This window comes from Hemicordylus capensis, chromosome 4 (genome assembly GCF_027244095.1).
Source record: "Hemicordylus capensis ecotype Gifberg chromosome 4, rHemCap1.1.pri, whole genome shotgun sequence".
Lineage (NCBI taxonomy): Eukaryota > Metazoa > Chordata > Lepidosauria > Squamata > Cordylidae > Hemicordylus > Hemicordylus capensis.
In genome coordinates, this window is record NC_069660.1 from 50,020,379 (window position 1) to 50,034,996 (window position 14,618).

At 43.4% G+C, this 14,618-nt stretch overlaps 1 protein-coding gene across 1 annotated transcript in view; it reads left to right on the forward strand.

The window, feature by feature from the left end:
* Positions 1 to 14,618, forward strand: part of LOC128322440 (arf-GAP with SH3 domain, ANK repeat and PH domain-containing protein 2-like) — a 62,330-nt gene that overhangs the window by 38,382 nt on the left and 9,330 nt on the right. The window contains exons 20-24 of the mRNA XM_053243656.1: positions 361 to 428; positions 2,145 to 2,252; positions 8,428 to 8,665; positions 11,872 to 12,033; positions 14,532 to 14,595. Of these exons, the coding sequence (XP_053099631.1) occupies positions 361 to 428; positions 2,145 to 2,252; positions 8,428 to 8,665; positions 11,872 to 12,033; positions 14,532 to 14,595 (640 nt within the window). The remainder of the gene's footprint in view (positions 1 to 360; positions 429 to 2,144; positions 2,253 to 8,427; positions 8,666 to 11,871; positions 12,034 to 14,531; positions 14,596 to 14,618) is intronic.

Sequence of the window (14,618 nt, forward strand, 5' to 3'; positions counted from 1 at the left end):
CCTACTAGATAGGGGTATAGTGGTGGGCTAGATTTCAAAAGCCAGAGAGAAGGAAGCAGAATGCTGGTGGCACTGACCTGTTGTGGAAGTAGGGTGGGTCTTTGAAGGGGGGCATGGTGTGAGGCAGGGTTGGTGGGCACAGTGCACCCCTGCCACCTCTCCCAATCCCCAGCTTGAGGTAATCACCTCACCACAACTGCTTATCTGGCCAGCCCTGAGATCCCAAGTACATCAATTTCTCCCTTGGGCCCAAAGACAAGGCTTAAAATGAAGTTGTCCGTATCATACATTATTATCAATGGAGTAAAATATGTAACACCCTCCCTCAGTGTTACTCATGTTTGTGTCATTTTTCAACAGCTAATGAAGCTGGAGAAACAGCCCTTGATGTTGCTAGGCAAATGAATCATGCCATGTGTGAGGATCTGGTAAGAATGGAAGAGTTGTCTCCACAAGAGGTGGCACTATAAAGTTGCTTGTTCCTTGGACTGTGAAGTAGCTGGATTCTGTGATCTGGATGTACTCAAGTTTTGATCTCCTGTTAAAAGGCAAAACTAAGGAAGAGAGCTGGTCTTGTGGTAGCAAGCATAACTTGTCCCCTTAAGCTAAGCAGGGTCCAACCTGGTTGCATACGAAAGGGAGACTAGAAGTGTTTGCACTGTAAGGTATTCCCCTCTGGGGATGGAGCTGCTCTGGGAAAAGCACCTAGCTTCCAAGTTCCTTCCCTGGCATCTCCAAGATAGGGCTGAGAAAGATTCCTGCCTGCAACCTTGGAGAAGCTGCTGCCAGTCTGTGAAGACAATACTGAGCGAGATAGACCAATGGTCTGACTCTGTATATGGCAGCTTCCTATGTTCCTATGTAAGATGTCTAGGACTTAGTATAGACATCTTTTTCAGAAATTTGGAGTAGAGCTATAAGTGCTCATTTTATATTTTGTTTGTTTGTGTGTTTCCATAACCTCTGGTCGAACCAGATTTTCAAGTTTACATAGCTAGCTTAAAATTAAAGTGGACCCCACAAAACCAGAAACAAGTCCCCAGAAGTGTGATCAGCATTGCTATAATCAACAAGTGTATGTTTTTGGTGTGATTCTTGTGGAAGGCTATTAGACAGTGCCCTTAAATTGTACACACTCTGCTCTTCATCCAAGGCCCAGAGCATATCAGGAACTTTCAAAATTATTATTATTTAGTTAGGTGCATAGCCACATACACAGTGTGGATGCACAAGAGCAATTTACACATTCACCTCTCAAGATAGAGAGAGCGAGCTTTCATTTCCTGAATCTTAATTCTGAAAAGGAACAGGGATACAGTGAGTAAGGCAAGACTTTTTTCTACACTGATCACACAACATTTATACTGTTTAAATGAACTACATGATTCTTTGTGAATTATCAAGGAATTGGAGTGCAAACAGTAACAGAACACAGGCTGCAGGGGGACATCTGGGCACTTTCCAGATTGTGAGCCTTACACCACAGAAAGCAGAAAGCGGTGTAAAGTGCAACATTTTGTGGTGTCAAATTCAAATCGCATTAGAGATCCATTGTAAGGGGGCAAGCCTCCTACAATGGGCAAATACAGCAATTCTTTTTCAATGCAGATGTGACTTTATAGGTCTGTGACACAGCAATAAAATCTGAGAGAAGGTGGAAATATTAACGGCACCTTCCTCACAACACAGGGGCTGTGATGTCAAAACACAGGCAATATGGAAGTGACCCATTGTGACACTGTGATAGGGCTGCACTATGATAATGTGAAATCTAGAAAGCGCCCAGGGAATACAAGTCCCCTGCTGCCCGTCCAGGGCTTTGTTTAGCTCTGCCATATTAAGGGCACTTGTTTGTGTGAAGAACAGCCAGCTTAAATCCAGAAATATTCAGTATCTGTTTCCTAACCAGTCCTACTGAGCCATTAAGGAGCAGCTATGTGTTGGGATTATAGCACTGGAGATCCCTTCTCTCTCTTTTAATACTTCCCATTTCCCCACTGGGGAAAGATCTTAATGGAATAAAAGATCTTAATGGAAAATAGCCAATGCTCCTCCAGCAGGTTTAAGCACTGCTTTTGGAATTTGCCCTACAAACTACAAGAAGAGACAACATGAACTGAGGCTGGGTCTTCTATGTATTCCAGTTAGTGCAAGCTCAAAATGACCAGTTCAACATGCGCGCTCATGTGGAATATGAGTGGCGGCTGGGCCAAGAGGACATGTTTGAAAGTGATGATGATCTTGATGAGAAGGTAAGATTCAGCACCTCTGAAGTTTGTCCATTGTTTCTCATTTCTTAGTTGAACTTCAATGAGTCAACACCTTCCCAACACACTATTGGCCCCTTAAAACTGGGTGTTTAAGGGGCCTTCCCAACACACTATTGGCCCCTTAAAACTGAATTCTGGAAAGAATTCTATAAAGACTGCAACATTATATGAATATTTCTGCAGTTGTTGAATTACTAGACTGAAATGTTTCAAAGAATGATTTAACTAATCAGGGTTGTTATTAACAGTGCACCGGTTAAAGCATAGAGAGGCATTTTAACTGATGTATGCCAAGACCATAATCCAGAATTGGATGCACTGGCTACAGTAGAGTAGTGGTGGGGAATGGCTGGGGCTGTGGGCATCTGGGTTCCACCAGCTGCGTCCCTTGCACCTCTGCCACACACTGGGGCTTCTGCTGGCTGCTCTCAGATGTTGCGCTTCACTAGCCACAGTGGTTCTGAGGCCCTGACCATGGGAGGAGAGCTGGTCTTGTGGTAGCAAGCATGACTTGTCCCCTTAGCTAAGCAGGGTCCACCCTGATTGCATATGAAAGGGAGACTAGAAGTGTGAGCACTGTAAGATATTCCTCTCGGGGTGGAACCACTCTGGGAAGAGCAGAAGGTTTCAAGTTCCCTCCCTGGCTTCTCCAAGATAGGGCTGAGAGAGAGATTCTTGCCTGCAACCTTGGAGAAGTATTGTAGTTTGTGTCTGTGTAGACAATACTGAGCTAGATAGACTAACAGTCTGATTCATGTTCCTATGACCCCAGCAAGAACAGGCAGCCCCTTTAATGTAGTGGCTTGTTCCCACTGACATTTGCACAACCCAGCCTGACTAACCTGGCGCGGCTGTGATGGCTCAGTGTCATCATTGGAGTCTGCAGTAGAGCAAAACATGTGGCTGGGTGGTGAAGGGGGCGGGGTGGGCAGGTGGCTATGGTGAAGGTGTTGGGGCTGGCAGCAGGGGTGTAAGTAGGGGATCGGGGGCCCGTTTTCTTGTGGGGCCTTGGAGTGAAGGAGATAATGAAGAAAATAGGGAGAGGTGGAGCTGGGGGGCCCCCAGGAGCTGTGGGGCCTGGGTTCTTTGAATTCATCTGCTCAATTATAGTTATACCCCTGGGTGGCAGCAAAGGCAATCCAGTGGGGGGCTCCCTTAGATCTTGCCACAGGACTACCTCCAATCATGCTATACTCCTGTTTATTGAATTTAAGTACTGTATAGCTGAACTGTGTCTCTTGTACTTTATTCCAAAGATTTCAGGTGTTTGTTTGATTGATTAATTGTATTTCTCTACCGCCTGATATAGATATCTCCAGTACAAATTAAAACATAAAACAATATAAAACAGTTAAAATTCATAAAACAGATACAATCTCAATAAATAAAAACACATTAAAATTCAGATTTCAATTAAAAGCCTGGAGAAACAGGTACATCTTCAGGGTCTTCCTAAAAGCAAACAGAGAAGGAGATGCTCTTATTTCAGCAGGGAGCGCATTCCGAAGCCCCAGGGCAGCCACAAAGAAGGCCCCGGTCCCAAGTCGCCACCAAACAAGTTGGTGACAGCCGTAACCGGACCTTTCCAGATGACATTAATAGGCGACAGTGTTCGCGACAGAGAAGGCGCTCTCTTAAGTACCCTGGACCCAAGCCATTAAGGGCTTTATAGGTAATCATCAGCACTTTGTATTTTGTTCGGAAACATATCGGCAGCCAGTGCAGTTCTTTCAAAATCAGTGTTATATGGTCCTTTTGGGTAAACCCAGAGACCAATCTGGCTGCCGCATTCTGTACCAGTTGTAGTTTCCAAACTATGTACAAAGGCAGCCCCACGTAGAATGCATTACAATAGTCAAGGGGTAGGCAATTTTGGCTCCCCAGCTGACAACCCCCATCATCTCCAGCCGCAATCACTTGTGGCTGGTGATGGTGGCTGACCAGCTCCAAGTGGCTTTGGAGGAAACTGATTATCTAGACCCATTTCAAACTGACTTTAGCTACGGGGTTGAGACAGCCTTGGTCGGCCTGATGGATGACCTTTACCGGAGAATCAAGAGAGGGAGTGTGACTCTGTTGATTCTCTTGGATCTCTCAGCGGCATTCAATACCATCAACCATGGTATCCTTCTGGGTCGCCTGGGGGAATTGGGGATAGGAGGCACTGCTTTGCAGTGGTTCTGCTCCTATCTCTTGGGCAGATTCCAGATGGTGGAGCTTGGTGACAGTTGTTCCTCAAAACGGGAGCTGTTATATGGAGTCCCTCAGGGCTCCATTCTGTCACCAATGCTTTTTAATATCTATATGAAACCACTGGGTGAGGTCATCAGGAGTGTTGCTGCTGGGTGTTATCAGTATGCTGATGACACCCAAATCTACTTCTCTTTTTCATCTGCATCATCAGGAAATGCTGTTCATTCCCTAAATGCCTGCCTACAGGCAGTAATGGGCTGGATGAGGGATAACAGATTGAAGCTGAATCCAAGCAAGATGGAGGTGCTCATTGCAGGGGCTCAGAATCTGAGGGATGAGTTAGATCTGCCTGTGCTGGATGGGGTTACACTTCCCCGGAAGGAGCAGGTACGCAGCTTGGGAGTACTACAGGAGCCAGGCCTCACCCTGGTATCTCAGTTGGAGGCCATGGCCAGGAATGCTTTCTATCAGCTTCGGCTGATTCGACAGCTGCGTCCATTCCTTGAAGAGGATGACTCAAAACAGTGATGCATCAGCTAGTAACTTCCAAGCTTGACTACTGCAATGCGCTCTATGTGGGGCTGCCTTTGTACATAGTTCAGAAACTTCAGTTTCTGCGGCAGCCAGATTGGTCTCCTGGGCAACTCAGAGAGACCATATTATACCTGTTTTGAAACAGTTGCACTGGCTGCCAATATGTTTCTGGGCAAAATACAAAGTGCTGGTTATTACCTTTAAAGCCCTAAATGGCTTAGGTCCAGGTTACTTCAGAGAGCGCCTTCTTCTGTATGATCCCCACCACACGTTAAGATCATCTGAGGAGGTCTGTCTCCAATTACCACTGGTACGTCTGGTGATGACTCATAGGTGGTCCTTCTCTGTAGCTGCTCCTGGGCTATGGAATGCGCTCCCTGCAGAAATCCATAATTTGAACTCTTTATTGGCTTTTAGGAGAGCCATTAAGACTTATCTGTTTGGCCTGGCCTTCCAGGGTTTTTAAATTGTTGTAGGGTTTTTTTAATGTACTGGATTTTTTAGGGTTTTAAAATTGTTTTTTAACTGATAGTTTTATGGTATTTTAAGATTTTTGTTTTTGTTCTTGAATGATTTTAATTGTTTTTGTTTTGTTTGTGAACCGCCCTGGGCCAAATTGGGAGGGGTGGTATAAAAATTCAATAAATAATAATAATAAATAATGATGATGTGGGTTGTAGTTCAACAGCTTGAAAGCCAAGGATGCCTACTCCTATATTTACCAGTGTGGAAAGCCCTTTATTACACACAAAACTATGTCAATGTGTTTTCAAAGGAAGCCATTTTTAAAATAAAAAGTGGGATAATCAGGAGTTTCAGGAAGATATTTGCAAGCTATCACTCTTTCAAATGAAATAGCCATTTACCAAATTTTCTAGCAGTTAGTCAACTATCCATTTTAAGTTGAATGCCTCTCTTCCTATGTGTTTCTTAGAAGCTTACTGTGTAAAATCATATGAACTAGCTTAACCTGCATAGAGCATCTGCGTACTAGTACTTGATTGCTCCCCTCATCCCCTGCCACAACCCCCCTCACCTCAGAGATCTCTCCACCCTCACCTGAGCTGCACTCCTCCTCTTCCTCCATCTGGTTGCTTCCATCCCCCTTACCCCTCTTGTTCACGGCTGCAGCATTGCTGGCACCTATTGGCCAAGCTGCAGCCCCCTATCCCCAGAGACCTCCCCACCCTCACCTGAGCCCTGCTCCTCCTCACAGGATCAGGAGCAGCAGCGGTTGACTTCCTTGCTTCTGCCACTGCCATAGCCGCTTCTTCCCCTCAGGTCGCTGACAGGCCCAGGTCCGTCTTTTGCGTGCCTCCCTCCCTCCCTCCCTCCCTCCCTCCCTCCCTCCCTCCTCTGCCAATGGCCTCAGTAGCCCCAAACAGCAGCAGTGGTTGACTGGGCCCTTCCTTGCTGCCAATAGGCATCACCATGGCTGCTCATTCCCCTAAGGCCGCTGATAGGCTTGGGTCCGTCCCTCATCCTTCTTTCTTTCTCTCTTTCCCCTCCCTTCTTTCTTTCTCTCTTGCTCTTCCCCTCTGTCTTTCTTCCCCTCCCTTCTTTTTCCTTTTTCTTTTTCTTTCTCTCTCTCTCCCTTCCTGAGTTAACAGATCTTGTTCATCTCATTCCCTCATCTAATTCACACAATGGCAGCCTTCTTTTCCTGAAGGGGCTCTTTCCTCCCTCACAACCACTCTCTTCGCAAACCCCTGCCCACTATATGTATATACAGGGGCATAGCAAGGTTGGAGGGGGCCCAGAGACAAGATTTTAAAATGGGGCCCCCGCTGATACACACACACACACACACACACACACACACACTTCACAATATATAGTGCACTCACACTCACATCCCCATTATGAATACGGTGAATATCTAGTTCACATTGAATTGAGTTTCTTTTACTCTCTGCTCCTGCCGATCTCCAAGAGATGTAACATAATTCATAGGGGGTGCAACACGGGTGGGTGGGGAGTCATGTGATGTGCCTCTGGGGGGCCCCTCAATGCAGTGGGGCCCCAAGACTACTGCCTCCCCTTGCCTAATGGTAGTTATGCCCCTGTGTATATATATTCTTCTCCTCAAGAACATCCAACCAGTAACAGTTGCATTCCAACTGGTCTTAACCATCGCAGGCTCCTCCTCCCTATCTGCATATGGAATCCCACTGCCCAATCACCATAGTGGTTCTGCTTTCACAAGCTCCTCCCCCCTATCTGCATATGGAATCTCCACTGCCCAATCACCACAGTGTTTCTGCTTGCGAACTCTCGTGAGAGCCGCCATGCACAGGATTAGCTATGGGCATGCCTTAGAGAATTCTATAGATAGATAGATGGTGAGCCCTTGGATGGGAAAAAAGATCAAGACCAGTTTGGCTTTATTATTCTTTTTACTTTGTAAACTGGTAGGTCTCGTGACACTAAAAGCATATCTCTTTCTGCCAGAACTTAGACAGCACAGGCACATGAATCTTGTTTGCATGAATCTTGATCTTAAAGAATTGCATATGTTATGGAATATAAAAGTGTTGATAATTAAATTACTAAGATGAATCTTTGACAGGTCCATAATCACTAAACATCTTTTTAAACCAGTCCTTAGTAATGAAAACAATTTAGTGTACTTTTATCAAAACTGTGTGTACAGTTATCAGACTGTAGCATTTTACAGCTTAGAATCACAGTAGACTTGCATCTGGTTTCAGAAACCAGGATCAAGCACTGGCTCTCATAGTTAGTCCCTATTTGACAGGAGCCTCAGAAAGGTAAGAAAATCAATAAGTCTCAAGAAAAAGCCCTGCTCCCTTTCTGCTTATAAGTATGCATTGTGTGTATACTGTTTGTACTTTTAACAATGCCAGTTAAATGGAGTCTCCATGTTCAAGGCAGTTTGCCTCTGAGAGTTCCAGATGATTGAGAGGAGAGGAGAGCTGGTCTTGTGGTAGCAAGCATGACTTGTCCCCATAGCTAAGCAGGGTCTACCCTGTTTGCATTTGAATGGGAGACTTGATGTGTGAGCACTGCAAGATATTCCCCTAAAGGGATGGAGCCGTTCTGGGAAGAGCAGAAAGTTCCAAGTTTCCTCCCTGGCAGCATCTCCAAGATAGGGCTGAGAGAGATTCCTGCCTGCAACCTTGGAGAAGCCGCTGCCAGTCTGTGAAGACAATACTGAGCTAGATAGACCAATGGTATGATTCAGTATATGGCAGTTTCTTATATTCCTATGAGAGTTCTTTTGTTTTCATGCTGTGCTTGTGGGCCTCCTGGAAGCATCTGGTTGGCCACTGTTAGAAATAGAATCCTGGACTAAATGGACTGACCCAGCAGTTGTGTTCTTATATTCTGTGACCATCTTTTTCTCTGGATAGGGTTCCAGGACTTGTCCCAGCTTTCGATTAATATAGTCTGCATATTTCTGTTTCAGCTCAGCCCAGTAAAAAAAGATAATTTTCATCGTCCTCAAAGCTGCTATAATCCAACAGAATCAGTCTCTCAGCTGTGGAGAAATCCATCTGAATTTTCAAAGGGAACCAGTCCAGCATCCCAGGACAAATTCCGTGGCCTATATGCTATACCACATGTCTCTAGGCATGATTCAACAACAATCTCTCCTGTCTCTGCTTGTCCTGGCCCACCGCTGCCACCACGCAACATACCCAAAGGTTAGTTAGTCTTATTGCTGCTCCATTCCATAATTCCTGTTGTATCTATGGCTTCATGGCACCATAACCACTCAACAATTTATTACAATTTAGTTTCTTCATATGGTATGCCTTTTCTTTTCCTTACTCCTTCCATTCTGTCTAGAAAGAGGTATTGGTTGGAGTCTCTTAATATCAGAGACTCCACAATGTGTGAAGTGTATTCTAGACCTTAATTTGTGGTGAGAAAATATGTAAAGTGATTAGGGTACACCTTCCCGACAAATGTTTAGATGAGTTACTCATATGCATTTCACATGAATGCATTTTAACAGGAATTTCTGAGGCCTAGAGGAGGAGGACTCTTTGCATTCACATAACTCACAATATTAAAAGGAACAAAAACCAAAATTGATTACCATTGTCAAATGTAAATGCTACCATAGTAGTAACAAGATAGATACATCCTATTAAAATCAGTGTAATATTGTGAACCCAACATATCTGTAATCCAGTATATCAGACTAAAGCAAAGATGGCCAATCTCTTTATTTTCTGGGACTACCTTATTATCCAGGCAGTGGTCCAGGAACCAAAAGTGTATTTTAACATATCTATCACAAGTGTTCAGGCTCCCTAAGAAAGGTGGTATCATCTAAAAAGACAAGTTCTGCCATAAGAAAGCGCACACATTCGGGCATAGCCAGGATATTACATACAGAAATCCCAATGAGATCTGTAATATTCAGATGTGGAGTACTGCTGTTTCTTTATGACTTGAAAGGTTCTTGTCCTTACAAGTGCATCTAATACATTACACCTTCATAATGCTTTTTGAGTGGTCAAAGCTCTTCACTTGTATTAACCTGATGGAGATAACATTTGGAGATAATAATACATACCTTACAGGGTTGTTGTAAAGACTACAAAAACCTTGTAGAGTATCTATTATTATCCTCATATTGCAGCTGTGGAGTTGAGAGGGAGTGGCTTGCCTAAGACCGTCAAGTGGATTTTTGGCAGAGGTAGTAGTATGATATATGAACTGTTCTGGTTCACAGTTCAGTCTCTTAACCACTACACTACACCAGCTCTGCACCAGAAATTCTGAGCAATTTTTTAAAGCTATACCTTGATTAACATTTGGTAGAGTCATCAGGGTCAGATAAACTGATCCAGCTCACACAGCTGTTGTTCATTCATACTGCTTTTGGGATTTGTATGACTCTCATTATGTGCATACATTAATGTAATTTTAAAATACTGCACTAAAATTTGGTGATCAAAAAGCCATGTTGTGAGATTGCAATACATTGTGTATGTATATAATATATTCATACCAGGCCTGAGGTATGTGTGAGAGACTGGATGCAGTCTGGGTCCTTAAAAAGGGCTTCAACACAGCCCAGGCCTCTTCTTGTTTTAGCACATTCTGTTTTTCAGCATCGGCCCTTCCTGCATATGTGATCAATTGTGAAAAGCAGTGTATTGAGGGCAAACGACTGTATGTATCTGAATCGAAGACAACCCAAAATTTAAGACGACCCTTAAAAAGTACAGATTAAATAAAGGTTGTACCTGTATTTATCTGAAATAAAGGGCTCTGAACTTGACAACCCCTTGATTTATATCATCAAAGAACTTGGGGAAAAACTAGTCTTGGGTTCAGTCAAATACTGTAGATGAGAAGAAAAATACCATATTGAATTTTCATCTTTCTTAAAAAAACAAAACAAAAACTGCATTAAAAGAGTAGCCATGGAGGACCAGCATTCAGCTGGGGATGGTGGCATGAGGAAGCGGGGGCAGGCTTAACCCTTCTCTCCTCCCACTCTTATCAACAAAATTCCCTCCGAAGTTATTTGCTCCAAGAGGAAAGCTGCTGTTTTGAGGCCACAGTTTCCCCTGCTCCAGGAGCAGGGGCGTATCTAGGAGTAGGGCAGGCAGGGCACGTCCCCTGGGCGCCACTTGAAGGGGGGTGCCATTTTGTAAAATTAATTTTTAAAAAATGGCTGCCAAAAACAAAATGGCCACCGTGCATGCTCAAATGGCCTCTATGAGGCCCTAGGTCATGCCAGGCCTTGCAGAGGCCATTTGAGCATGCGTGGTGGCCATTTTGTTTTCAGTGGCCATTTTTTAAAAAAGGATTTTTTTAAATGGCCACTGCACATGCTCAAATGGTCTCTGCAAGGCCCTAGAGGCCAGTGGGGGGAGGAGGAACCTTTGCAAACCCCCCAGGCTTTAGGAAGCCCCCCGAAGGGGCTACAGGTAAAAAATAATAATATATAATATAAGTCACTGTACACATATTCAGATTGGCACTATGTACAGAGAATCAGGGCTTGTGAATACTGAGCTGATGCTTATGAGCTAGGATTGTATTCATTTGCTCTTACTTTGCTTCTTGTGATAAGTGAGTTAAATGTGATGTCTTAATAATATGGCTATTAATGGTGAATTTGTCTTTGAATCAGTGTGAAATCCTTAATATTAAGGCCCACTGGGAGTTTCTTGCTCTCTTTCTCTCATTTTAACTGTCTTTCTGAAATTCTAGAATATATTCCAAGCAGTGACACAGTTTATTCTGCATATCCTTTAATTATTTACAGAGTATCTGGGAAAAGTCAAATTCTCAATTTATTTTTAAAACTTATGTAATGGTGATGCTACAATACATAGTAGAGAATTAGACAGGCACTTCTGTTTAGTTTTCCAAGTACACCTCCACATAGTATTTGGGTATTTCATGAGCCCCAGCATACTGAAATTTGTAGTTTTCCAGCATTTTTTGGTCTGGCTAAGTCCACTGCTAAAATAGTTTTTGAAATATTAAAAGATTAACGAGCCTGACTTGTATTTTTGAGCTGATATTATGGTAAAGTTATCTCAAAGATGGGTGTCAGATGTTTGGACAGGGGGTGCAATTTCAGTGTTTGCCCTAGGCGCTATTTTCCCTAGATACGCCTCTGTCCAGGAGCAAAAAGCAAATTCAGATGGGGGGTGTCATAAGAAAAATGGTGCAGGGGGAAAGGGTTATACTTCCTCCTTCCTGTCCCAATACAGTCTAATTTGGTCCTTGTTAGGCAAACGCCTGTTGATTTAAATAAAGCTGAGATTATGGACTCTTATTCACATATCTATTGATTTAACCCACAGTTTTAGTCTATTCTATTATTAATAAATGATCTCTGATTAACAAGTATACCGTCATTGAATTTATTTGTCAGCCCCCAGCTTCCCTCCTCCACTGCCCCCACCGCTCCAGTCAGCCTTTCCTGTAGACACAGCAGCTAGGAAGATCCTACCTCCACCTCTGACAATTCGACATAAGCGGACCTCCTCAGAGCCTTCCCCCAGCACACCACTGAATCACACCAACCCAGCTGAAGGTAAGGGAACTTGCTGAATCAATTGCTCCATGAACTTGAAGCATGTGAAGCTGCTTTGTGACAATTAAGATGATTGGTCCCTCTAACTCAATACTGTCAACTCTGAATGGCTACAGTTCTCTAAGGTCTGTGGCAGAGGCCTTTTCTAGCTTTGATAGTCTTTTAACAGAAGATGTCAGGGACTGAACCATGAGAGGAGAGCTAGTCTTGTGGTAGCAAGCACGAATTGTCCCCTTTGCTTAGCAGGGTCCTCCCGCGTTTGCATTTGAATGGGAGACATGTGTGAGCACTGTAAGATCTTCCCATAAGGGGAAGTGGCTGCTCTAGGAAGTGCATCTGCAGGGACGTTCCCTCCCTGGCATCTCCAGGATAGGGCTGAGAGAGACTCCTGCCTGCAACTTTGGAGAAGCTGCTGCCAATCTGTGTAGACAGTACTGAGCTAGGTGGACCAAGGGTCTGACTCTGTAAAAGGCAGCTTCCTATGTCCCTTTGACTCTATGCATGTAGAACATCAGGCTCTCCAATATCTATGGTGGAAGTATTTAGGGGAAAGACTGTTTTAAATGCCTGCTCACCAATGTTCAGGTCAAGGAACTCACAAAGCAACTGCTAGGTCAATTATGGTTACCAAAACAAATTCAGTACTGCCCATGACATGCACACAGATGTATTCTCTATGGCAAGCACAATGATAATGAATCTAAGATTTTTTTTAAATCACATTTTTGAGGTAGAACACAATGATGCTCAGAACATTTAATAGCTCCACTGTTCACAACAAAAGTGCAAGGAAGAATAAAGGACTGTGTACTTTGATGTAGTATTTGTTGTCTATGTTGCCTCTGCCTGTTTCTCAGGAGATCCTGAAGGATTTGCCGAGAAATCACTTTGAGAGAAATCTTTTTAGGGGACATTTGCTAAACCAGGCAACTCATCCCAGGTAATTAAGGAACATTGCCCTTTTCACAGTTGCTGCACATTCAGTTGACATTTTCACTGAACTACCCACCACAACCCCATGATCTCTTTCCCAATTACCCAGTAAAGTATATTAAATAACCTATCAAAATATTTCACTAAAGGATTCCTCAGCAAATTCTTCAGGGTCTCCTGGGAAAAGCACTGGGAAAAGCTCTGCAGCCTTGCTCAAGAGGTTATTGCATACCACAAATTTCATCTCTTCTCTGGAAATAAATTTTCAAGGGCTACAGAGGAAACCTTTGACATTTGGTCTGAGCATGTTACAGAAGTGATGGATTAGTTGTAGGCTTCTGATACAGACACTTGTGGGAAGCCTTGAGGTCTTGCATCAGATATGCTTTGTATACTGTGTACTAGTGATCTTATAGCTAGTGTGCAGGAGTACCTTACTGCACTACAGAACTGTATTTAGTAACACAGACTATGCTGAAGAGTTTTATTATCAATTTCAAAATACTAAATAACAACTTGGAGATAACCTTACAAGTTATGTGCAAAGGCTGAAGTAGTTACTTCAGCTACCTGTGGGGAAAGGGGTGGTATCCTGTGAACAAAACAGGGTAGCTCAATTAATGAGAAGAACCCTATATGATGATTTGCTGCTAACTAAATTAAGACTAAAGGAATGACAGTATGATCCTCCTGATTATTCCCAGTTAATAAAAGAGATTAGAGAGGAGGAAGCTGATCAGTTACCATGGATAGCTGCAAGAAAAATAAATCCTAATAGGATATCTGTACCTAAAACTCTTAACTGCAAGTGCAGAGACAGGCAATTGATAGAACAGGTGAAGACATTGATAGAACAAGTTGCTATGATACAAAGTAAGGTTGTCCTTTTTCAGTAGGTTTCAGAGAAAGCATTGCATCACCTGCAAAGTCCATAAAATTCTCCATGAAATGAAAAGAATCAAGAGAAGAATGGCAGGACATATATAAATATCTTCAGAGAATCTTAGTTAATAGTATGACGATCTCTCTGTTTTGCAGTTTATTCTTCTGAGGGTTGAATAGGTGAAAGTAAACCTATTCAGGCAAACACTTCCAACAAATTGATGATGCAAGTTCCTTAACATTCAGGGACTCCCCTGGACTTTCTTCTCAAACCTCAATGATACACTTCTCTGTTCAACTGCCTGCCTTTCCAACTGTCGTTTTTCCAATTGCCACTTCACCAACATTCTCCCCTCCTCCCCTCAGTAAGCTGATTTACATACCACTTTGCATGGAGTGGTGATTGTCCTGCCTCCTGACTTCATCCACGTTTCTAAGGATTTTCCAGAGGTGGCAAGCGGTGTTCTCTCAAGGTGTATATGTTGGAGACATGTCAAAACATTCACAAAACCAACCACCATGGAAAATGGGGAACTCAACTTGAGGTGCTTTCACTGTGTTTCCAGTTCATCAGAATGATTGCGTCTCTTCGTGAACTTTAGGCACAACAAGCTAGTCAGATTCTTGTTTACTAACAGAACATAGCTTTTTGTGTATGTCTCTCTCTCTTTCTCTCCTATTAGACCCTCGATCATTCTCACTTCCAAGACGCTGCTCTCCAGAAGGGGCCTCTCCTAAGAGTCTGAGGTAATAATGTGCCTTTATTTATT